The 25710-nt window shown below is 40.1% G+C and overlaps 1 protein-coding gene and 1 pseudogene across 9 annotated transcripts in view; one reads left to right on the top strand and one right to left on the bottom strand.

Annotated features, from left to right (window-relative positions):
- Window positions 1-25710, top strand: part of NSUN6 (NOP2/Sun RNA methyltransferase 6) — a 108136-nt gene that overhangs the window by 36945 nt on the left and 45481 nt on the right. For 8 of the 9 annotated variants that reach the window (XR_014817878.1, XR_014817875.1, XR_014817877.1 and 5 more), the window contains 3 exons: window positions 4335-4454; window positions 11924-12062; window positions 23900-24048. Coding sequence is in view for 4 of the 9 variants with exons in the window: in XM_021064826.2 (XP_020920485.2) it covers window positions 4335-4454; window positions 11924-12062; window positions 23900-24048 (408 nt within the window). In the remaining 5 variants the exon portion in view is untranslated. Of the gene's footprint in view, window positions 1-4334; window positions 4455-11923; window positions 14709-16641; window positions 16706-23899; window positions 24049-25710 lie in introns of those variants that run through there. The other variant, XR_014817880.1, reaches the window with a different exon arrangement.
- Window positions 8180-8801, bottom strand: LOC146399507 (small ribosomal subunit protein eS8 pseudogene; annotated as a pseudogene).

Genomic DNA, 25710 nt, shown 5'->3' with positions numbered 1-25710 from the left:
GATATGTATTTATTGCCATTTTAAACCTTATTTTCCTGTTGATTTTATAGTTCTTCTTTGTCCTTTTATTTTTCTGTTTTTCCTTTTGTGGGTTGATGATTTTGTTTTGTATACATGTGTTCTCTTTTTGGTTTTTGCGAATTGATCATGTGTTTCTGATTTGTTGTTGCTCTGTTGCTAAAGTATGTTAACCCCTTCCTATATCTTCTTGCTTTAGACTGGTAGTCATGTAGGTTCGAACACATTCTAGGTAAAAATATTTTATGATTCTTTTTTTTTCTTTGTCTTTTTATCTTTTTAGGGTGCCCCCGCAGCATATGGAGGTTCCCAGACTGGAGCTCAAATCAGAGCTATAGCTGCCAGCCTTCACCACAGCCACAGCAATGCAGGATCTGAGCTGTGTCTGTGACCTGCACCACAGCTCATGGCAATGCCAGATCCTTAACCACTGAGCAGGGTCAGGGATTGAACCTGCATCCTCACGGATCTTAGTTGGGTTCGTTACCACTGAGCCACGACGGGAATACCCCCATTTTAGATTTTGATGTCCTCTTTTACATCTTCATGTTCATCCTTCTTGTTTATCTTCATGTTCATTGTGGTTATCATCGTTTTCACAGACATTTAAAAATTTTTTAATCTGTGTACTGGCTTAAGTGATTTACTTTCCAGTTCTGATTTTCTCTTTCCATTGAATTCTTCTTTTCTATTTAGAGAAGATTTTTCAATATTTTCTTTAGGATGGGTTTAGTATTGCAGTATTCTTTTATTTTTTTCTTGGGTGAGAATTCTTTGTCTTTCCTTCTATTCTAATGATAATCTAGCTGCGTAGAGTATCCTAGGTTGCACATTTTCCCCTTTCAGAACTTTTTGAATATATCTTACCACTCTCTTCTAGCCTGTGGCATTTCTGTAGAGAAAGCAGCTGATAGCCTTATAGGGGTATCCTTGGAATTAACTGTTTGTTTTTCTCATGCTGACTTTGGAATCCGCTCTTTTTTTTTTTTTTTTTTTTTTTTTTTTTGTCTTTTTAGGGATACACCCATGGCATATGGAGGTTCTCAGACTAGGAGTTTAATCACAGCTACAGCTAGCTGCCAGCCTACACTGCAGCCACAGCAATGCAGGATCCGAGCTGCATCTGCGACCTGCACCACAGCTCATGGCAACGCCGAATCCTTAACTGACTGAGTGAGGCCAGGGATCAAACCTGCAACCTTATGATAGTCGGATTCGTTTCCATTGTGCCACGATGGGAACTCTGGAATCTTATTTTTAGTATTTGCTGTTTTTATTATAGAATGTCTTAGAGTAGGTCTTTTTAGGGTTCATCTTGTTTGGTACCCACTGTGCCTTCTGTATCTGGGTATCTGTTTCCTTTTTTAGATCTGGAATGTTTTCAGCCATACCTTCTTCAAATACATTTTAAATTGCCTTTTCTCTTTCTTCTTTTTCTGGAATCCCTATTATGTGTAGATTGGTGTACTTTATATTATCCCATAGATCTCTTGTATTGCTTTTATTTTATTCTATTTTTTATTTGCTTTCTATTTGGTGCCATGACAGACTGGATGATTGCTGTTCTTCTGTCTTTCGGGTCAGTTACTCGTTTCTCTGTGTTATTCATTCTGCTCTTCATTGCCTTTAGCTTGGCTTTTGTCTTTGCAAATGAACTTTCTAATTGTTCTTGTCTCCTCTGTGTAGTTCCTAGTTCTTTTTTACAGTACTCTGCATTTCTGTTGATAGTCTTTGTTCCTTCAGTGTTTTCATTATTTCCTTTTTGATATCAATGTCTAGTAGACTGAAGAGGAGTGTTTCATTGTTGTTTCAGGGGATTTTTCTTGGTCTTTTTAACTGGGTGTGGTTCCTGTACTTCTTCATTGTACTTATATTTCTCTTATTCTGTGAGTTTAGGAGAAACACTTGTCTACTGTGATCTTGGAGGGCTGTTTACACGTGGGCGTGTCCTTGCATAGCTTGCGTGGGTTTAATGTTTTTGGTGGGAGGACTGTTTTTAGTATGGATGCCTGTCCCCTCTTTGCCCAGCGTGTGCCAGCTGTTAGCCTCTTGATAATGGGTGTACACGTGTTGCCACTGGTGCCCAGATCCTGGGGTTCTTGATGGTGGTGGCAGTTCACACACACCTTCAGAGCACACATTGGGAGCAGAGGTGGCTCATGACTACTTCTGAAACCCAGTGGAGCTTTCGACCACTCCTGAGGCTTGGTGGCAGCTTGCAACCACTCCTGGAGCTCATGAGGGCAGTGTCCTGCTGCTTGAGAGCATGCTCAGGGAACAAGGCTGCAATGGTGGGTCCGCCTCCTCCTCTTGTGCCCCCCCCCCCAAAGAATGGCACCTGGCCTCTAAGGAGTCCCAGGCTTCCTCTGTGAACACCCTCAGATGTGAAAACACCAGATTCGCATCCCCTCAGGCTGCTTTTGCACAGCCATTCCCAGTCTGCTCCCCGGGTCTGATCTCCAAAGCCTGAGCTTCAGCGCCCAGTCTCTTCCCGCACTGGCAGACGTGCGTCTCAGGCTGAGGAGTGTACGGTGGTGGCACTGACCGTCTGGGCAGGTCTGTCTCCGTTCCGGCTGCTGCACACCCCTGCTGCATTCTTCGAGCCCTGAAGCTCCTCCTCTGTCCCACTGATCTCCCCATGGGTGAGGTGACTTCCTCGGGTGCAGGAACCTTCTTTTATAGCTCCCTCCCGGGGATGCATGTCCCAATGCCTTCCTCACTTTCTTTCTTTTCACTCTTGTCCTATCCAGTTAGGTGGAGATTTTCTTGCTCTTTCTGAACCTGAGATCTTCTGCCAGCATTCAGTAGATTTTCTGTGAGGATCATTCCACATGAGGATGTAATTTGTAGGAGGAGGTGAGCTCCATGTCCTACTCCTCCACCATCTTGATCCCCTCTACTGGCCATGACATTGATGTTATATTTGTTAGGAATGAATCATGTCATTGACTCTAGATAAAGTTATCACTGAATCTCCTGTAGTCATATAAGTATTTAAGTGTTTTTATATTGGAGTTCTGTGTGTGTGTGTGTGTGTGTGTGTGTGTGTGTCTTTTTAGGGTCGTATCCTGACACATGGAAGTTTCCAGGCTAGGGGTTAAATTGGAGCTACAGCTGCCAGCCTCTCCACAGCAATGTAGGGTCTGAGCCATGTCTGCGACCCACACCATAGCTCATGGCAATGCTGGATCCTTAACCCACTGAGCGAAGCCAGGGATCGAACCTGCATCCTTATGGATGCTAGGGTTTGCTACCACTGAGGCACGACAGGAACTCCTGGAGTTCAATTTTTAAATGTTGTTGGAATAAATTAGACTGTTGAGAGAAAGTATCTGGACACATGAAGCTGTTCTTAGTATGCAGTGTGGAGAAGCAGGCCTTCAGGTGCCTGAATCATTTGCTCTGATTTTAATGTTCCATGTATGTACAGAGGAGGGACGAGCTTGCTCCTGTGTGTCCTTTCTCACCATTGATTTTCTGTTTTGAAGCTGTGATCTTGGATTCACTTGAGAGTGTTGTAATTGAATGGAAAAAAGTGCATTTACTAATGGAAAAAAGAGTTTCGGTATGAGCATGAATTGAAACTGACAAACTTAAAAAATAAATAGCACTATGCTTGTTAGTCCCTTTTTTTTCCTTGCCAAGCAATTTTAAAAATAAATTATTTTATAATATTATTGTATCGTATTTAAGGCTGTCATCTTGCAGTCTTTATATAACTAATACTAATGAATTCGTGATTTAATAAAATTTATTGCTATAGATGGAGGCATATGGGGGTTGTAAAATCTCATAATAAGTTTCTGACTGCCAACCAGGAATAGCTAAAAAATTTTCACTTTCTTCTACTGAAGTGTGGTAGATAGGAACCCAGGCATGCCTTCAGGGGCATAAACAGCATAAAACTGGGGTTCTAGATGGAGGTTAGATCGGATCGGATCTAGCGCTGCTGTGACTGTGGCGCCTGATACTGTGATGTTTTGTACATTTTCTGAGAAAAAGGTCCAAAGATTTCTCATATTTCAGAAAGGTCTGTGGCCTCCAAAGTGTCGAGAACCACTGAACTGAGAAAGGACAACAGTAAGTGTTTTTTGTTGAGTTGACTGGGGAGATGTATCATGCACGGGTGTGTCTGTGTGTTCTGTGTGAAACCAGGATACAATGGGAAATGGTGAATTTCTGACACTAGTATATTTACAAAAAAATTCTACTCTTGGGAGAGGATGCTGTCCTGACTTTTTTCTTGACATTCTCTGATTCTCAAATTTAAAACGATCAAATCATCAGTAATTGACTTTTTTTTTTTTTCCTTGCAGAATTTGCCTTCTGCCGTAGTAACACATGTTCTGGATCCTCAACCTGGAGAAAGGATTCTGGATTTGTGTGCAGCACCTGGAGGCAAAACAACACACATTGCAGCACGAATGCGTGATCAGGTGAGACTGTCTACACAGCAGAACTCCTTTCTACGTATTACATGTTTCAGTGATGGAGGTGGAACTACCTGTAACTTACGGAACATTATGCATACATTCATAATCTCATTGATTCAGATTCATCCAAGCGAAGGCCATTCAGTGATGCTATTCATCACATAGTTCAGTGTTCAGATCCTAAGACCTTCTTGAATCCCAGATTTGCTAATAGATTTATGAAATGGGATTTTTTTTCCCCCCATATAATTGTTTCAATGAAACGTTTAAGAGATCTTCTCATATTCTTTTTTGTTTGTTTTTGCTTTGTTTTGTTTTTGGTTGGTTTTTTTTTTTAGCTGGCCTACGCCACAGTCACAGCAGCGCTAGATCCGAGCCACGTCTGTGATCTACATATACCACAGCTCATGACAATGCCAGATCCTTAACCTACTGAGTGAGGCCAGGAATTGAACCTGTGTCCTCATGGATGCTAGTCAGATTCATTCCTGCTGAGCCATGATGGGAACTCCAGATCTTCTTATATTCTTAATTACAAGACTTAATGCTTTTGAAAATAGTGAACTAAATTCCATAGTCAGTCTTAGAAAAGAACAAAATGATGCCATTTGCAGCAACATGAATGCAACTAGAGATTCTCATGCTAAGTGACGTAAGTCAGAAAGAGACGGACAAATACCGTATGATATCACTTATATGTGGAATCTAAAATATAGCACAAAGGAACCCATCTACAGAACAGAAGCAAACTCAAAGACATGAAGAACAGACTTGTTGCCAAGGGGTATGAAAGAGTGGGACGGACTGAGAGTTTGGGATTGGTAGATGCAAATTACTGCATTTAGAGCAGATAAGCAATGAGGTCCTACTGTATAGCACCGGGAACTATATTCAGTCTCTTGGGTTAGACTATGATGGAAGATAATATAAGAAAAAGAAGTATATATATATGTGTGTGTATGACTGGGTCACTTTGCTGTACAGCAGAAATTGGCACAACGTTGTGAATCAACTATACTTCAATAAATAAAAAATAAATTCCACCACTGAAGATTAATTTGACAGTACATTATTATTAAAGTGTCCAAATATACTTTGTTGATATATATGCAAGCACATATTATGATAAGAAATATATACACATAAACATTGCACACAAATATTTGTCTGTGTTCTTGCCTTCAGATTCGTAAAAACCTCATGATTTGGCTTAATTTGGCTTAATTTAACTGCTTCAGGAGTTCTCTTGTGGCCCAGTGGGTTAAGGACCTGGCACTGCTGTCACTCTGGTTACAGCTGTGGCCTGGGAACTTCTGCATGCTGTGTGTGTGGCCAAAAAAAAAAAAAAAAAAAAAAAAACCTGCTTCATTGTCACAAAAGAAAAGTCTGGAGTTCCCATCATGACTCAGTGGTTAACGAATCTGACAAGCATCCACGAGGACGCAGGTTCAATCCTTGGCCTTGCTCAGTGGGTTAAGGATCCAGCATTGCCATGAGCTGTGGTGTAGGTTGCAGACAGACGTGGCTCGGATCCCACGTTGCTGTGGCTGTGGTGTAGGCTGGCAGCTGTAGCCTGGGAACCTCCATATGCTCTGGGTGAGGCCCTAAAAAGACAAGGAAAAAAAAAAAAAGAAAAGAAAAAGAAAGAAAAGGATATGGGCAGTTGATGGTATTTTTCCCAACTTGTTTCAAATTCTGTAAAACCCAGTGATACCTAAAATACTTGCATATGCTAGCAGCTTCACCTACAATAGTGTTCTTTTTTTACAAAAATTTTTATTGTAGTTGATTTACAGTGTTTTGTTAATTTCTGCTGTACAGCAAAGTGATTCATTTACACATAAACACATATCCATTTCTATATAGGTTATCACAGAATATTGAATAGACTTCCCTGTGCTATATAGTAGGTTCCCATTGACCATCCGTTCCGTATACGGTAGTGCACATATGCCAGTCCCAAGCTCCCAGTCCTTCCCTGTCCTCCACCCTTACACCATAAGTTTGTTTTTGAAGTCTGTGAATCTGTTTTTGTTCTGTAAAAAAAATTCATTCGTATCAATTTTTTAGATTCCATGTATAAATGATATATTTGTCTTTCTCTGTCTTACTTCACTGAATATGATAATCTCTAGGTCTGTCTTTGTTGCTCAGATGGCATTATTTCATTCTTTTTTTGGCTAATATTCCATGGTATACATGTATCACATCTTCTTTATCCATTGTTCTGTCAGTGGACATTCAGGTTACTTCCATGTTTTGGCTATTGTAAATAGTGCTGCAATGAATATTACGTTTCATGTATCTTTTCAAATTACGGATTTCTCCGGATATATGCCCAGGGATGGGATTGCTGGATCAGATGGTACTTCTATGTTGAATTTTTTGAGGAACCTCCATACAGTTTTCCATAGTGTTTGTACCAACTTATATTCCCACCAACAGTGGAAGAGTGTTCCCTTTTCTTTATACTCTCTTGACCCTTTATAGACTTTTTGATGATGGTGACACTTCATGCAGTTTTGATTTGCATTTCTCTAATAATTAGAAGTTTTGAGCATCTTTTTATGTCTTTTTTGACCATCTGTATGTCTTCTTTGTAGACAAGTCTATTTAGATCATCTGCCCATTTTTCAATTGGGTTTTGTTTTTTTTTGTTTTTTTGGTTTTTTTTTTTGATATTGAGCTTCCTGAGTGGTTGGTGTATTTTGGAGATTAATCCCTTGTTGGTTGCTTTATTTGCAAGTATTTTCTCCCATACTGTGGATGGTTTGGTTTTCCCAGAACCATTTATTGAGAGACTGTCTTTTTTTATATCATATATTCTTGCCTCCTTTGCCATAGATTAATTGACCATAGGTGCGTAGGTTTATTTCTTGGTTTTCTATCTTTTTTCATTAACCTGTGTTTCTGTTTTTATGCCAATACTATTACTGTTCTGATGATTAGCTTTGTAGTATAGTCTGAAATTAGGGAGCCTGATTTCTCCAGCTCTGATTTCTTTCTCAGGATTGCTTCAGCAATTTGGGATCTTTGGTGTTTCCAGACAAAGAAAAAAGTTTTTTATACTAGTTCTGTGAAGAATATCATTGATAATTTGATAGGGATTGCACTGAGTCTAGATTGTTTTGGGTAGTATAGTCATTTTGACAATATTGATTCTTTCAATCCAAGAGCATGGTATATCTTCCATATGTTTGTGTAATTTTTGATTTCTTTCTTCATCATCTTAAAGTTTTCAGTGTTCACATCTTTGCTTTCCTAGATAAGTTTATTGTTAGGTCTTCTTACTCTTTTTGATGCAATGGTAAATGGGATTTTTTTTTTTTTTTTTTTTTTTTTTTGGTCTTTTTAGGGCCACACCCATGGCACATGGAGGTTCCCAGGCTAAGACTAGGGATTGAATCAGAGCTGCAGCTGCCAGCCCATGCCACAGCCACAGCAATGCTGGATTTAAGGCACATCTATGACCTGCACCACAGTTCACGGCAACGCCTGATTCTTAACCCACTGAGTGAGGTCAGGGATCGAACCTGCAATCTCATGGTTACTAGTTGGGTTCATTAATCACTGAGTCATGAGGGGAACTCCAAAATGGGATTGTTTTAATTTCTTTTTCTGATCTTTCATTGTAGCGTTTAGGAATGCAGGAGATTTCTGGTTTTGTGTTTGTTTTTTTTTTTAAGAAGAATAAACACCTCTACATGAGCTAAGACAAGAGGCAGGATTCATTTGCCTTTCTAGGCCTGGATTTTCCTCAGGTAGAACTCCTGCTCCTTGCCCTTGAGCATGCAGCCATCTTCTCAGCCACACTGGGCTGATCTTGAAACACTTCATGCAGGAAACTGGCCCTGCTGGAACTGCTTCTCTAGAAAACTGCTGATTTTGGCATTCTTTTTCCTTCATCATATTTCTTCTCAATTTTCTTTGATTGCTCTTTGTTTAAAACCTCTTCCTCTTCAGGAGTCAACTTGCCTCCCCTTCTTGTGGCCCACGGGCAGTGTAGTGGGACTCCTACCGCTGTTGGTCTGGTGTGCTGTCAGCAAGCTCAATGCTGCTCTTCACCAGGGACTTTGGTATGGATCACTTTGTTGTTGGATACGTTGTACACAACATCAGTAATCTGTGTGCAACACCCTGAGCCCCAGGAGAAGGCCAGGTAGTTCTTGATGCCTCCCTCAACATGGAATATGTATTTGTGGTGGAGGGCATTGTCACTGTTGGAAGTGAGGCACCCCAGCTCATACTTTCGCTTCTTTTGGTAGGGCTTTCTCTTGCCCCGGTCTTGTGGTCCTTGTGCCAGTTGTCCTGAGAGATGCCCACCACTCGGTGCTGGCTGGAAGGAGTCATTTTTGTGTATTAATTTTTTTTCCTGCACCTGTGGCATGCGGAACAGGCTAGGGATGGAACCTGAGCCAGAGCAGTGACAACACCAGGTCATAACCCACTGAGCCATCAGGGAACTCAAATTAATTTTGTATCCTGCAACATTATTGAATTCATTGATTAGCTCAGGTACTTCTCTGGTGGCGTCTTGAGTATTTTCTATGAATATTACCATGTCATGTGCAAAAAGTGATAGTTGTACTTATTTTCCAATTTGGATTCCTTTGATTCCTTTTTATTCTCTGGTTGCTGTGGCTATGACTTCCCAAACTATGTTGAATAAAACCGGTGAGAATGGGCATCCTTGCCTTGTTCCTGACTTTAGCGGAAATGCTTTTAGCTTTTCGCCATTGAGAATGATGTTAGCTGTAGGTTTGTCATCTATGGCTTTTATTGTGTATGAGGTAGGTTTTCTTCATGGACACTTTCTGCAAAGTTTTTATTATAAATGGGTGTTGGATTTTGTCAAAAGCTTTTTCTGCATCTATTGAGAGGATCATATGATTTTTATTCTTCAGTTTGTTAATGTGTTTCACACTGCTTGATTTGTGGATATTAAAATTCTTGTATCCTTAGGATAAATCCCACTTGATCATGGTATATGATCCTTTTAATATATTGTTGAAATTGGTTTGCTAATATTTGTTGAGAATTTTTATGTCTGTTCACCAGTGATACTGGTTTGTAATTTTCTTTTTTTGAGGTATCTTTGTCTAGTTTTGGTATCAGGGTGATGGTGGCCTCATAGCATGAGTTTGGGAGTATTCTTTCCTCTGCAATTTTTTGGAATAGTTTCAGAAGGATAGATGGTAACTCTTCTTTAAATGTTTGATAGAATTTGTCTGTGAAGCCATCCAGTCCTGGGCTGTTTTTGTTGGAAGATGTTTAATCATAGTTTCAATTTCAGTAATTGTGATTGGTCTGTTACATATTTTCTATTTCTTCCTGGGTCATTCCTGGAAGATTGTAACTTTCTAAGAATTTGTCCATTTGTTTGAGGTTGTCCATTTTACTGGCACATAGTTACTTGTAGTAGTCTCTATGATCATTTTTATTTCCGTGGTGTCTGTTTTAATTTCTCCTTTTTCATTTCCAGTTTTAATGATTTGAGCCCTTGCTCTTTTTTTTTTCTTTTTTTTGATGATTCGATATAGGTTTATCAATTTTGTTGATCTTTTCAGAGAACCAGCTTTTGGTTTCATAGATCTTTTCTAAATGGTTTTCTTTGTCTATTCCATTCATTTCTGCTCTGATCTTTATGATTTCTTTTCTTCTGCTAACATTAAGTTTTGTTCTTTTTCTAGTTGCTTTAGGTGTAAGGTTCGGTTGTTTGAGATTGTTCATGTTTCCTGAGATTATATTTCTGTAAACTTCTCTCTTAGAACTGCTTTTGCTGCATCCCATAGGTTTTGCAGTACTGTTTTTGTTTTCATTTGTGTCTCTATATTTTTTGATTTCTGCTTTGATTTCTTCAGTGATCCGTTGGTTGCTTAGTAGCCTATTGTTTTAGCCTATTGTGTGGTTTGCATTTTTTTTCCCCTTGTAGTTAATTTTTGTTCTTAAAGCATTTTGGTCAAGAAAAGATGCTTGATATGATTTCAGTTTTCTTAAATTTACTGAGGTTTGCTTTGTGCTCCAGCATGATTTTTTTTTTTCCTTAAGGTTTTAAGTTAATCTTTACTCCTGGGTGAATACAGACACATTTGAAATGCAGGGTAAAATCTTTTTTTTTTTTTGTCTTTTTGCTATTTCTTGGGCCACTCCCACGGCATATGGAGGTTCCCAGGCTAGGGGTCTAATCGGAGCTGTAGCCACCGGCCTACGCCAGAGCCACAGCAACGCGGGATCCGAGCCGCGTCTGCAACCTACACCACAGCTCACGGCAACGCCAGATCGTTAACCCACTGAGCAAGGGCAGGGACCGAACCCGCAACCTCATGGTTCCTAGTCAGATTCGTTAACCACTGTGCCACAACGGGAACTCTGTGCTCCAGCATGATTGCGATCTATCCTGGAGAAGGTTTCATATGCATTTGAGAAGAATGTGTATTCCGCTGCTTTCAGATGGAGTGTTCTATAAAAATCAATTAAATACATCTTTTGATTAGGACCCATTTGTTTGGTTTTGCTTTTATTTTTATTGCCTTGGGAGACTGCCCTAAGAAAACAGGAACTGATTTATGTCAGAGAAATATTTTGCCTATGTTCTCTTCTAGGAGTTTTATGTTGTCATGTCTTAATGTGTAAGACTTTAAGCCATTTTGAGCTTATTCTTTTGTATGATGTGAGGATGTATTCTAACTTCATTGATTTATATGCAGCTGTCCGGCTTTTCCAACAGCACTTGCTGAAGAGACTATCTTTTTCCCATTTTATGTTCTTGGCTCCTTTGTCAAAGATTAATTGTTCATAGGTGTGTGGGATTTTTATGGGGCTCTCTAATCTGTTCCTTTGATCTGTATGTATATTTCTGTGCCAGATAAAATTGGTGATTTTAAAATATTTATCTCAAATAGATATTTCTTTAAAAGTTTCTTTAGAAGATTGCAAACACCACTCTTGGTTTTGAGTTTTGTGGATTAAAAGTATGTGGGCATTAGGAGTTCCCATCGTGGCTCGCTGGTTAACGAACCCAATTAGTGTCCATGAGGACTTACTTGGGTTTGATCCCTGGCCTTGCTCAGTGGATTAAGGATTCAGCATTGCCATGAGCTGTGGTATAGTACACAGATCAGGCTCAGATTCTGCATTGCTGCGGCTGTGGTGTAGGCTGGCAGCTACAGCTCTCATTGGACCCCTAGCCTGGGAACCTCCATGTGCCGTGGGTATGGCTCTCAAAAAACAAAGACAAAAGTATATGGGCATTATAAAAAACGCATTATCTGCAAGATTGTGTTCTTTAAAAGGAAATCCTTAATAAGTATCGGATGTAAACTTGATACACATTTGGATAATCACCTTTAAATCTGGAACTAGGAGGAAAGTGGAGAAGACTATAATTGTTTATTAGTTTTTCTCATTATTAAGAATTTTCATGTTTTCTTTGGATTTATACTTCTTTATGTTTTTGTCTTGTTTTTTTTTAGGGAGAAGTGATAGCACTGGATAAAATAGCCAACAAAGTAGAAAAAATAAAGCAGAATGCATTATTACTAGGCCTGAATTCCATCAGGGCATTTTGCTTTGATGGAACAAAGGCCCTCAAACTTGATACAGACACAGAAGGTGAGTTAAATGTTATCTTTTTAAGGCTTATATAATTGGCACTTAGAAATAAATAGTCAAATTTTGCTGCCTTCCTTCCATAAATCCTTAAACCTTTGGCATGGATCTAAGATATTTTGCTGTAATAGATGTCTTTTTGCTTTTTAATCTCCTCTTTGAACATCAGGTTTTTAATACAGAATCAAACCTCCAAGACTTCGTCAAGGTCTTTGTTCTTAACTGATTTGTTTTAGTTTTATGTTATAGCTCGGAAAGCTGAAATGTGGTATGATCCCTTTCAGTTTAATAATCTCTGAGCTATTTTCATTTTTTCTTGAGGGATTGGGGATATAGAACTAGAAAGTAAGAGCTGTTATGTATTTTGTTTTGTAATAAAATATTGCATTACTATGTCATTCTGCCTGTATTTCTCTGTCTCTAGGTTTGATTTCGTAAAGTACTCGAGAAACTTGTATATTTTAGTGACTAGCCAGCATTCGTTTTCTTTGAAAGTTTATTAATTAAGGATGCTATTTGAGGGGTTCCCGTTGTGGCGCAGTGGTTGATGAATCCAACTAGGAACCATGAGGTTGCGGGTTCGATCCCCGGCCTTGCTCAGTGGGTTAAGGATCCAGCGTTGCCGTAGCTGTGGTGTAGGTAGGTTGCAGACGTGGCTCGGATCCCGCGTTGCTGTGGCTCTGGCATAGGCCGGTGGCTACAGCTCCGATTCGACCCCTAGCCTGGGAACCTCCATATGCCGTGGGAAGCAGCCCTAGAAAAGGAAGGGAAAAAAAAGACAAAGGATGCTATTTGAGTCATGATGACTTTCAAAAAGGCTACTTCATAAGTAATAATGTGAAAGTCCACAAAACTCTAAAATTGGTTTATAATGTCTGTGTAACAGGTAGTAAGCCACGTAGAATTAAAAAAGTAAAACCAAATGAATGACACACATGGAAAACTTGCCAGAAAAACAGAGCATCCTGAAGAAGAGTGGGATCAGGTCAGATTGAAGTGCCTCCTTACATGGTGACAGCATGTCATGGTTAGTGGATTGTCAGCCTTCCAGTACTAGCCAGGGGTTTGCAGGATATTATATCAGTGTGCAGGCTAGGGGGCTGTAGTGGAGAGCCCCAAAATTCATTGGTTTAGAAAAGATAGAAGCATTTTTGTGTGTATTTGTGTTTTTGTTTTTGTCATTTATTTTTGTCTCACTGAACAGTTAGAGGTGGACATCTGATGCTGGTAGCTTTATCTCTGGGGCCAACACACATCTGTTTTAGGTTTTTCTCAGGGGAAGGGAAAGGGACTAGGAGGTGCAGTGCCAGTCCTTTTAAGGGTAGGACATGGATGTGGGGGTGGTGCACAGCCCACCACTGAGTCTTTGATAATAGGTTGCAAGTGGGGCTAGAAAACAGGGTCTTCAGCTGTGTCGCCATGTTCAGACGATTACTCTAGCAAAAGAGGATAATGGTAATTGAAGGACAAATAGTAGTCTGCCAGAAGTTTTGTATTATTAAAAGAAAAGTGGAGATGGTGACCATTTACATTTTTTTCTTTTATTAATCAATACAACCCCCCTCCCTTTTTTTTTTTTTTTTTTTTTTTTTTTTTTTTTTGCTTTTTAGTGCCTCACCCAAGGCATATGGAAGTTCCCAGGCTAGGGGTTGAATTGGAGCGGCAGCTGCTGGCCTGCGCCACCGCCACAGAGCTTGGGATCTAAGCTGCATCTATGACCTACAGCACAGCTCACAGCAACCCTGGATGCTTAACCCAGTGAGTGAGACCAGAGATTGAATCTGAAGCCTCATGGACACTAGTCGGGTTCCTTACCACTGAGCCACAATGGGAACTCCCTTCTTCCTCCTTGAAATTGAAAGGATTTGAAAGCCTCTGAGTGGATAAATGCGGTGCATAGTATATGGAGGCCATGAGCGTTAACTGGTGATTCAGTGACCCAGTCACTGACGCTGACCTCAAGCTACGTGGTGGTTTCCCTACTCAGTTGGTTCTGGTTACACAGCTGCCCCAAGTCATCCCACCACTTTGTGGCTAGAAACAGCAGTAGTCATTTTATTATTATTCCCTCCAGTTCTGGGGGTTGACCAGATACGCAGATAGCAGGTTCTCAACTTTCATTATCTCGTGTGGTTGCAGCCACATGGTGGCTGAGGAAGGTGTCATCTCAGAGGTGCTCTTTTTCACATACGTGTTGGAAGGATGATGGTGGCTGTCAACTGGGACCTCCAGGTGTCCTTGACTCTCAGTGTGAAATTGTAAGAACATGTGGGCTGCAAGATACTGTAGTAGCCATTTTTGGAAAAGACAATTTCTTTCATGGTCCGTCATTTTAATTCTCATTCATAAATTTTTATATACATAATAGCTTGTTAATTGAATGCAGAAAGGATAAGGTATACTGACTTGAAAATGCGTGAATGCAACAGTAGTAATAATTCTGCTCTTTACTTCTCAGTGATTTTTACCTGTTCTGTAGACTGCATTAATATGATTAATATTCTTAAATAGCATTCCAAGGTGATCTCAATACTACAGGATATCTAAAAAGAGAAACTGGAATGGGGTATATTCAGTTGGGCTTTGATTTATTAGCAATAAATAATTCCTGGTAATTTTTTTTTTTTTTGTCTTTTTGCCATTTCTTGGGCTGCTCCCACAGCATATGGAGGTTCCCAGGCTGGGGTCGAATCGGAGCTGTAGCCGCTGGCCTACGCCAGAGCCACAGCAACGCGGGATCCGAGCTGTGTCTGCAACCTACACCACAGCTCATGGCAACGCCAGATCCTTAACCCACGGAGCAGGGCCAGGGATCGAACCTGAAACCTCATGGTTCCTAGTCGGATTTGTTAACCACTGAGCCACGACGGGAATTCCCACACCTGGTAATGTTTTAATGTTGCTTATAAGGGGAAGCCTGAATCCAGTCTCGTCTCTCAGTAATAAAATTTGAAGAGGAAACAAGTTGTTTTCTAGTATAGGATGTAAATACTCTAGATATCAGTCCTTTTAAGCAGTTCTTGTTTATTTTTGACAACAAAAGTCAACACGTGTCATACTTAAAGTTTTTGAAAAATTCCTTCTTTCATAATTTTAAATTATGTCAACCTATATCATTTGTTAAATGAGAGAAAAGGTATTTTTTCCTTCATATATGATGAATAGTAAAGATTCCTTAAAAATGAACATTGTAATAACACCTTGAATTACCTGACCTTGCTAATGTTTTAAGAACTTTAATGATATGTATACTTTGTATGCTATACAGTTCACACATTTAAGGTACACAATTCACTGCTTTTTAAGAAATATTCACAGGGTTTTACAACCATCACCACAGTCTAATTTTAGGACACTTTTATCGCCCCAAGAAGGAACTTCATTCTCATTAATACTCAACCCCCTTCAGCCTCTACCTCCAGCCCTAGTCAACCATTAATCTGTCTTGTCCATATAGATTTCTAGACATTTCACATATAAGTGTGATCATGTGGTATATGGACTTTAGTGACTGGTTTCTTTCCTTTAATATAGTGGTTTTAAGGTTTAACATGTAGCATGTATGAGTATTTCATTCCTCTTCGTGGATGAGTGTGGGTAATACCATGTTATTCATTCATTCAGCAGTTGATGGACGCTTGGATTCTTTCCTCTTTTTTTCCGTGATGAATAACATTGCTATGAACATTTGTGTTTAAGTTTTTGTGTGTTTAATTTCTCTTGAGTATATACCTAGAATTGGGATTGCTGGATTCTATGGTAACCCTCCATTCAACCTTGAACAGAATTGCCAGGCTGTTTTACGAAGCAGTTTGTACCATTTTGCATTCCCACTAGCAATGCAGGAGGCTTCCAGTTTCTCCACATCCTCACCAGCACTTAATATCTATCTGATGGTTGCCACCTTGGTAGGTGGGAAGTGGCATCTCATTGTGGTTTTCATTTACATTTCCTAGAAGCAGATTCTGCAGATGGCTAATAAATAAAGTTGAGTATCTTGGAGTTCCCATTGTGGCACAGCGAAACGAATCTGACTAGCAACCATGAGTTGCGGGTTCGATCCCTGGCCTCGCTCAGTGGGTTAAGAATCCAGTGTTGCCTTGAGTTGTGGCGTAGTCGCAGGTATGGCTTGGATCTGGCGTTGCTGTGGCTGTGGTTTAGACCCCTAGCCTGGGAACCTCCGTATTCCATGGGTATGGCTCTAAACAAACAAAAAAAAAGTTAAGCATCTTAAGTGTCTCTACTGATCATACTATATTTACTCGTCCATTCGATCCTTTGCCCGTGTTTTAATTGGGTTGTCTTTTTATTATGAGGTTGTAAGAGTTCTTTATTCTAGGTATAAGTCCCTTATTAGATAGGTAATTTATAAGTATTTTCTACCTGAGTTCCTGTCGTGGTTCAGCAGAAACAAATCTGACTAGGATCCATGAAGGACTCAGATTCAATTCCTGGCCTTGCTCAGTGGGTTAAGGATCCAGTGTTGCTGTGAGCTGTGGTGTAGGTTGTAGACGTAGCTTGGATCCCATGTTGCTGTGGCTGTGGTGTAAGCCAGCGGCTGCAGATCTGATTCGACCCTTAGCCTGGGAATCTCCATATGCCTCAGGTGCGGCCCTAAATAAGACAAAAAAAAAAAAAAAAAAAAATTGGAGTTTCCGTTGTAGCGTAGTGGAAACAAATCTGACTAGTATCTGTGAGGACTCGGGTTCGACCCCTGGCCTTGCTCATTGGGTTAAGGATCTGGCGTTTTTGTGAGCTGCTGTGTAGGTCACAGACATAGCTTGGATCCTGCATGGCTGTGGCTGTGGCATAGGCCGGCAACTACAGCTCCAATTTGACCCCTAGCCTGGAAACTTCCATATGCTGCTGCTGTGGCCCTAAAAAGAAAAAAAAAAAAAAAAACAAAACAAAACTCAGGTCAGTTTTCTGTTTACTTTCTTGATAATGTCATTTGAAGCACAAAAGTTTTTAAGGCTGTGCATTTTATCTGTTTTCTCTTTTATTGCTCATACTTTTGGTGTCAGATTCTATGAGCTTTGTAGTATATGGCCCCTTAGATGTATATAGATGTAGAATTCATTTTGCAGTGTTATATATAGTGTGAGAAAAGAATCCCACTTTATTCTTCCTCATGTAGATATCCAGGTGCCCAAGCACCATTTGTTGAAAAGATTATTTTACTCTACTGAATTTTCTTGGTGCCCTTGTCAAAAATTACTTGATCTTAGGAGTTCCTGTCGTGGCTCAGTACTTAATGAACCTGACCAGGATCCATGAGGACTTGGGTTCGATCCCTGGCCCTGCTCAGTGGGTTAAGGATCTGGCGTTGCTGTGAACTGTGGTGTAGGTTGCAGACGCAGCTCGGATCTGGTGTTGCTGTGGCTGTGGCGTAGGCCGGCAGCTACAGCTCCCATTGGACCCGCAGCCTGAGAACCTCCATATGCTGCGGGTGTGGCCCTAAAAAAAACACCCAAAGGAAAGAAAATTAGTTGATCTTAAATGTCAGGGTTCATTTCTAAACTCTCAATTCTCTTTCATTGATATTTCTGCCTTAATTACTGTATCTTTGTAGTAAATCTTGAAATTGGCAAGTATGATTCTTCCAATTTTGTCCATCTGCAAAAAGACATAGGCCAGTTTCCTCTTGGCTAGTCTAGATGCCTTTTAGTTCATTTTGTTGCCTGGTTGCCCTTCCTGGAACCTTAGTATGATGTTGAACAGAAATGGTGATAAGTTCCTGTCGTGGCACAGTGGTTAACAAATCTGACTAGGAACCATGAGGTTGCCGGTTTGATCCCTGCCCTTGCTCAGTGGGTTAACGATCCGGCGTTGCCGTGAGCTGTGGGTAGGCCAGTGGCTACAGCTCCGGTTTGACCCCTAGTCAAGAAATAGCAAAAAAAAGAAAAAAGAAATGGTGATAAGGAACATTCATATTTAGTTCCCGATTAGTCTTTTTTTTAAGTGGCCTGAAGCTGTAGGTTTCTCAGAGATAGCCTTTATCAGGTTGTAAAATTTCACTAGTCTTTCTAGTTTGCTGGATATTTTAAACCATGAAATGGTGTTGGATTTTTGTCAGATGCTAGTTTGTTGAATATTTAAAATAATGAAATGGTGTTAGATTTTGTCAGATGCTTTTTCTGTGTCTTATTCAAATGGTCATTGTGGTCTTTGACCTTTATTCAGGTAATTTTCACATTTTGAATCAACCTTGTATTCCTGAGTTAAATCCTACTTGGTCATGGTGTATCTTTTTTTTTTTTTTTTTTTTTTTTTTTTAAATGTTGGACTGTGTTTGCTTGTATTTTATTGAGGATAACTGTGTCCATTTTTGTAAAGATGCTGGTCTGTGGTTTTCTTTCTTGTGATGTCTTTGTCAGATTTTGGTATTGGGATAAGACCTGTCTCATAGAAGGAGTTGGACCTTATTCTTTTCTTCTTTCTTTTTACGGCTGCACCTGCGACATATAGAATTACTGGGTCCGGGGTCGAATTCGAGCTGTAGCTTCAGGCCTGCTCCATAGCCACAGCAACACTGGATCCAAGCAACATCTTCGACCTATGCCACAGCATGACGCAGTGCCAAATCCTTTACCCACTGAGCAAGGCCAGAGATCAAACCTGAGTCCTGGAGTTCACGTTGTGGCTCAGTGCTTAATGAATCTGACTAAGAACCCTGGCCTTGCTCAGTGCGTTAAGGAGCTGGCGTTGCCTTGAGCTGTGGTATAGGTCGCAGAGGCGGATTGGATCCTGAGTTGCTGTGGCTCTGGTGTAGGCCGGCAGCTGCAGCTCCGATTCAACCGCTAGCCTTGGAACCTCCATATGCCGCAGGTGCAGCCCTAGAAAAGACAAAAAAAAAAAAAAAAAAAAAAAAAAAAGAAAGATGAAAACCTGCGTCCTCACAGAGATGGTGTCAGTTCCTAAATTCTGAGCCACAATGGGAACTCCAAAATTATTCTTTTATGTTTATGAAAGAATTTATGAAGGATTGGTATTATTTAAAAGTTTGGTGGATTTGGAGTTTCTGTCATGGCACAGTGGAAACAAATCCAACCAGGAACCATGAGGTTGCAGGTTCAATCCCTGGCTCGATCAGTGGGTTAAAGAAACGGTGTTGCTGTGAGCTGTGGCGTAGGTTGCAGATGTGGCTTGGATCTGGCGTTGCTGTGGCATAGGCCAGCAGCTGTGGCTCCGATTTGACCCCTAGGCTGGGAACCTCCATATGCTGCAGGTGCAGCCCTAAAAAGCAAAATAAATAAATAAATAAGTAAATAAATAAATAAATAAATAAATAAATAAATAAAATTTTGGTGGATTCATCAGTGAAGTGATTTGGACCTGGGCTTTTCTTTGTGTGAGTTTTAATAACATTCTCTCTCTCTACTCACTGTTGCTTTTTTCAGTTTTTCTTTCTTCTTTTGTCAATATCAGTAGTTTGTATCTTTCTAGTAATTTATCCATTTCATTTATCTATACAGTTTATAGTATTCTTTATAATCACTTTTATTTTTGTAAGATCAATAGCAGTGTCACCCTTTAATTACTGATTTTATTGTTTTGTGTCTCCTCTGATGGTCATTCCAGCTAAAATTTTGTCAATATTTCCAAAAAGTCAGTTTTCAGTCTTGTTGATTTTCGTTTTTCTTTTCTCTGTTGCATTAATTCCTGCTCCCATTTTTATTCTCTTCTTCCTTCATTTTTAGTTTGCTAATCTGTTTTCAGTGTCTTACGAATAGAAGTCTATGTTGTTGGTTTGACTTTTTTCTTTTTAATTAAATATTTAGAGCTATAGATATCCAAGATACTCTCTTGCTACTTTCCATAAGATGTGGTACATTGCGTTTTGTTGTCCTTCATGTAAAAGCATTTTATGGTTTACCTGTGATTTCTTTAACCTATGATATTTTAGGAGCGTGTTTTTAAATTTCCACATACTTAGAATTTCCCGTATTTCCTTTTATTACTAATATCTATTTTTTGTTCCATTTTGGTGGGAAAACAAACAATGTATGAGTTTAACCATTTTTAAATTTGTTGAGCTTTGTTTTATGTCCTTGCATATAGTTGTCCTAGAAAATGGTCCATGTGCACTAGAGAAGAATATGCTGTCTGCTGTTTTATAGAGCTTTCTACTAGATAGTGTTCTGTTAGGCTTAGTTGGTTTATAATGTTGAAATGTTCTGTTTCCTTGTTGGTCTTCTGCCTCTTTGTTCTTTTCCTTAGTAGCAGTTTTGTTTTTAATTTTTTGAGGCACTTCCATACTTTTTGCTGTAGTTGTGCACCTGTTTACACTCCCACCAACAGTGTGCAAGGGTTCCCTTTTCTCCACATCCTCGCATACCCTTGTTATTTGTTGTCTTTTTAATGATATCCATTCTGACAGGTGTGAGGTTGTAACTCATGGTTTTGATTTACATTTCCCTGATGACTGATGATGTTATTATGCATCTTTTCAATGTGCCTGTTGGCCGTCTGTCTTCTTTGGAAAAAATGCCTATTTGGGTTCTCTGCCCACTTCTTAAATGGGGTTTTTTTTTTTTTTTTTTTGATACTGACTTTTATGAGTTCATTATATATTTTGGATATTATACCTTTTCGTACATATAACTTGCTCTCATTTTGTAGGTTGTCTTTTCATTTTGTTGGTTGTTTCTTTGGCTGTGCTCAAGCTTTTAGGTGTGATTAGGTCCCATTTGTTTTTTTTTGCTTTTGCTTTCTTTGCTTGAGGGGAAACAAAATTGCTAATAAGACTTCTGTAGAAGAGTGTACTGCCTGTATTTTCTTCTAGGAGTTTTATGGTTTATTGTCTTACTTTGAGGACTTTTATCCATTTTGAGTTTATATACAGTGTGAAAAAATGTTATAACTTCAGTCCTTTGCATGTAGTTGTCCAGTTTTCCCCAAGTCACTCATTGAAGATTGTCTCTCCCCCCCCCCGCCCCCGCTGTATGTTTCTCCTTCCTTTGTCATGGATTAATTAACTATAAGTGTGTGGATTTATTTCTGGCCTTTCCAAAAATTTACAGAATAGGCTTCCTGGAGCTGGGATTCAAGACTCTAAGGAAGAGGGTGTTAACCTAACTGCTACTCAGGATTCGGAGCAGGTGACCTTGTGGAGCTGGGACTTGGTGTTGTAGGGAGAAGGCTCTGTGTACTTCATAGTGATTCTTAAGGGAACAGGCTGGAAGCAGCAGCTGCCAAGGCAAAGGGCTTACTGGGATTGTTTTGACTGAAACAATCCATCCAGAAAAGTCCTATTCTCTACCCCTCTTATCTTTGATCCTCTTCCCCAGCCCATCACTTCTCTGCCTCCTGTTTGTGAGTCTTGAAGCCAGCAGGCAAAGGAGAGCTGTAGTTCACAGAGTTGCCACCTCAGCATCACAGCAGGGTAGAGACGGGTACGTTTGGAACACAGGAAAATATAGCTTAATAACCAGGGCATTGGGAGCAGAACAGATAGCCCTTCAGATAGGTGCAAATGTATCCAAGAATTTAGTTTATGATAAAATTAGCATTTCAAACCAGAGAAAAGAGTAAATTAGTCAATAAATAGCTCTCTAAGTGATTTTTTTTTTTTTTGGAGGGTGGGGTGTAAGGCTTATACGCACAAGTACTTTTAAGATGGATCAAAGTTTACTGTCAAGAATTAAACTGAGAAATAACTGGAAGCAGATGAACATTATTTGATTTCTTAATGGGAAAGACTTTAATGCATGAAGCATTTATTTTAAAAAGCATGAAACATTAGGTGAACATTTAGTTGAAACATTAGATGAATATGAAACACTCATTGAACATTTCATTTGATTTCATAATGGGGAAGATTTTAAAGCATAAAAGCAAATATAGAATTCAACAAGAAAAGAGATTAGTACTAGTGTTTATGTGAATAAAAACCCTAGCAGATAGCAAATTGTGGGATTTATAAAAGATTTGTGTAAGATTTAAGAAAGGAGAGGAGTTCCTGTTGTGGTGTAGTAGCAGTGAATTGGACTAGTATCAATGAGGATGCAGGTTCAATCCCTGGCCTTACCCAGTGGGTCAGGGATCCAGAGTTGCTGTGAGCAGTGGTGTAGGTCGCAGATGCAGCTTGGATCTGGCATTGCTGTGGCAGTGGCAAGGGTCAGCAGCTTTGACTCCAATTTGACCCCTAGCCTGGGAACTTCCATATGTCTCAGGTGCAGCCCTAAAAAGAAAAAAAAAAAAAAAAAAAAGATTTAAGAAAGGAGAGATTAACATCTTTGATGTATAGAGAGCTCTTTTTATCAATGAGAAAAAGACAAGTTAAGTAGAAAAACCACGAAGACAGTGTGACCATGTAAAGAAAAAAATAACAGGGAGATCCCATTTTTCATTATCTCAGCGGTAACGAACCTGATTAATATCCATGAGGATATGGGTTCCATCTCTGGCCTTGCTTAGTGGGTTAAAGATCTGGCGTTGCTGTGAGATGCATTGTAGGTCGCAGATGTGGCTGGGGTCCCGAGTTGCTGTGGCTGTGGCGTAGACTGGTGGCTGCAGCTCCAATCCGACCCCTAGCCTGGGAACCTCCGTATGCCACAGGTTTGGCCCTTAAAACAAAAAACAAAACAAAAGCCAAAAACTCAGAAAACAAATGGTCAGTAACACAGTGAAGATTTTGGGGAAAATAACACTCATGATACTGGAAGTGTAAATTCGCCTAGTCTTTCTAGAAGATTTTATTAGTATGTATTAAAAACCTTAAAATACTTGCTTACTTTGAAAAGCTGTTTCTTGGGAGGCTGTAGATAAGAAAGCAAGGATGGTTGAAAATGGAGATGAGTTAAATTGATCAGAGCTTGTATCTAATGGTTTTGTGATCAGAGAACAGCAGAAGGTTATCTTGGGGTGAGACTCACAACATGGCTATAGGTGCTATAGGAAGTCCCCTAGCTTCGTATAAAAGGAATCAGCAGCAGTGTCTTCTCTATGTTTAGATACCATCAAGATATAAGCAGATCTGTTAGACTTCATGAGTTTCTCCAATAACACTATCTATCTATTATTTATTTATTTTTGTCCTTTTGCCTTTCCTAGGGCTGCTCCCACGGCATATGGAGATTCCCAGGCTAGGGGTCGAATCGGAGCTGTAGCCACTGGCCTACGCCAGAGCCACAGCAACAAGGGATCTGAGCCATGTCTGTAACCTTCACCACAGCTCATGGCAACACCGGATCCTTAACCCATTCAGCAAGGCCAGGGATCGAACCTGCAACCTCATGGTTCCTAGTCGGATTCATTAACCACTGAGCCTTGACGGGAACTCCAGCACTATCTATTTAGATCAGAAGCTGGAGTGGAGAAAGTTGTGTAAGTGAACGCAAAGGGAAACCTGTGGGAGATTGGATTCAGGGCAGATTATGGCCTCGCTCTAGAGCGTGGCCTTGCTGATGGCCACAGAAGCAAGGAGACTGAGGGGCCACAGAACCGGTATGTGTGACTAGACCCTAAAAGGTACTCTCTTTTTCTGGGGCTGTCTGCAGTTAAGACTTCCTAAGAACAATATCCGCTCACGGAATGACTAGAATTAATTGCTGGTCCCAGCTCTGATGAATTGTGGCTTCTGATGCTGGGGGTATAAGGTCTTGTTTGATTAGGACTTGGCTTGTACTCTTTATCAGTGAATCTGATAATAAGTGCACCCTTAACCTTTTGACACATAAGTCAGTTAGCTTAACCAGCTGCTTGATTGAATGGAGAAGTTGTTGTTCATTACTTTCTGTTCTAGGTTATGATTTTAAATTCCTGATAACTGTATCTATCTCAGGAGTTTTCTATTCTAATGGGGCAGAGGACAAATATGTTTATAATTCTCTTTATAGGAGAACCTCCATTCTTACCCGAATCTTTTGACCGAATTCTGCTTGATGCCCCCTGCAGTGGAATGGGACAGAGACCAAACATGGCTTGTACTTGGACTTTGAAGGAAGTGACATCATACCAACCATTACAGAGAAAACTCTTTACTGTGGTAGGTGGTGATACTTTGCTGCGGGAGAAAGGTGACTTCTACTATTTTGATATTTTGAAGACAGAGCAGACAGTGTTCATAGCAGCATTGGTCACATTAACCAAAATGTGGAAGAAACCAATGGAAGAGTAAAATGTGGTCTCTGCATACAATGGACTGTTATACAGCTTTGAAAAAGAATGAAATTCCGATACATGCTACAGCATGGATGAATTCTGAACACATTATTTATGCTAAGTTATATAAGCCAGACACAAAGGGACCAAATATTACATGATTCCATTTACAGAGGCTGGGGGGGACGGGAGAACAGGGAGTTACTGTTTAATGGGGACGGAGTTTCAATTTGGAATGATGAAAAAGTTTGGGAGAAGGATAATGGTAGTGGTTGTACAGCAGTGTGAATGTACTTAATGCCATTGAATTGTACACTTAAAAATGGCTAAAATGGTAAATTTTATTTACCGCACACACAGAAAACTGGAGACCTATTTTTCCTTTATGTTGACTCTTTCATCACAGGCAATAGTAGAATTTGTTTTCTGAGACATTTTGTGAATTTCAAACATTCTGTTCTGTCTTAAAAATAGAGAGTTGTTAATATATACCAATTGATGTAAAAAACTTGGATATAAAGTAATTTTTTTTTTCATTTTTGGCCATCCCACACTGTATGGAGCTCCTGGGCCAGGGATCGGAGCCCAGCGCAGTTTCAACCTAAGTTGAAGCTGCAGCAATGCCAATGCCAGATCTTTAACCCACTGTGCCGGGCACTCTAAAGATGCTGCCAATCCCGTTGTGCCACAATGGGAGCTCCTAAAATAATTTTTCCAATAGGGTTCCTGGATCATAGTGAATTAAACGTAGGAAATCCAGTAGAGGCAAGGACATGCATAAAATTGAGAAGAGGCTGGATCCAGTGCAGAATATAGAAGAACTGTAAAAATTTAGGAGATCTAACTGCTCTCCACTGTGTTTCAGAACAATGACAAAAAAGACCATTGGAGAATTCTTGTTTTTTGCAAAAAAGATTTTGTGGATTTCCCAAGATGTAGACAGCATTTGATCAAAGATGATTTTGTCATTTCCTCTCAGCTTCCTAATTACAAATACGAAGGCTCCGGCAATAATGGCTGTACTGTGATGAGCCCATCTCCAACACTGTCCATAAGTACGTTTCCTATCAGCTCTTCCTGTGTCTCCTGGCCTCCACAGCAGGGGCACTGGTAGTTGGTTGTTTAAACCTTCTCTTCTGTATGGTCTGATTCAAAGAACACATCCTGGAAGTCACAGGAGCAGGCACCCAGAAAGAAGCTTGACTTATAGCCAAAACCCACTTTGACAAGAGGGTGAAATTAGGACCATGCTTTAAAAGACTTGGTATTTAGCTCAGAGGAAAAAGGCATTTTGTTTTGTTACTTATTTATATTTGGTTGCACCCGAGGCATGTGAAGGTTCCCAGGCCAGGGATCAAACCTGTGCCACAGCAGTGACAATGCTGAGTCCTTAACCTGCTAGGCCACCAGGGAGTTTCCCCCCCCAAAGACATTGAAGGGCCACTTGGAGGAGATGTACTGATCTCAGTGACAAGGAGCAGCTGACTGTGTATGAGAGAGAGTGTAGAATCTGGCAGGTGTGCCACTGGACAAAGGGTAGAAATGG

Source organism: Sus scrofa, chromosome 10 (assembly GCF_054392235.1).
Source record: "Sus scrofa isolate SSC_HxYL_T2T_F1_AM1 chromosome 10, Sscrofa_HxYL_maternal_Yorkshire_Landrace_v2.0, whole genome shotgun sequence".
NCBI classification, from domain to species: Eukaryota; Metazoa; Chordata; class Mammalia; order Artiodactyla; family Suidae; genus Sus; species Sus scrofa.
This window is presented reverse-complemented; position numbering and strand designations above follow the sequence as displayed.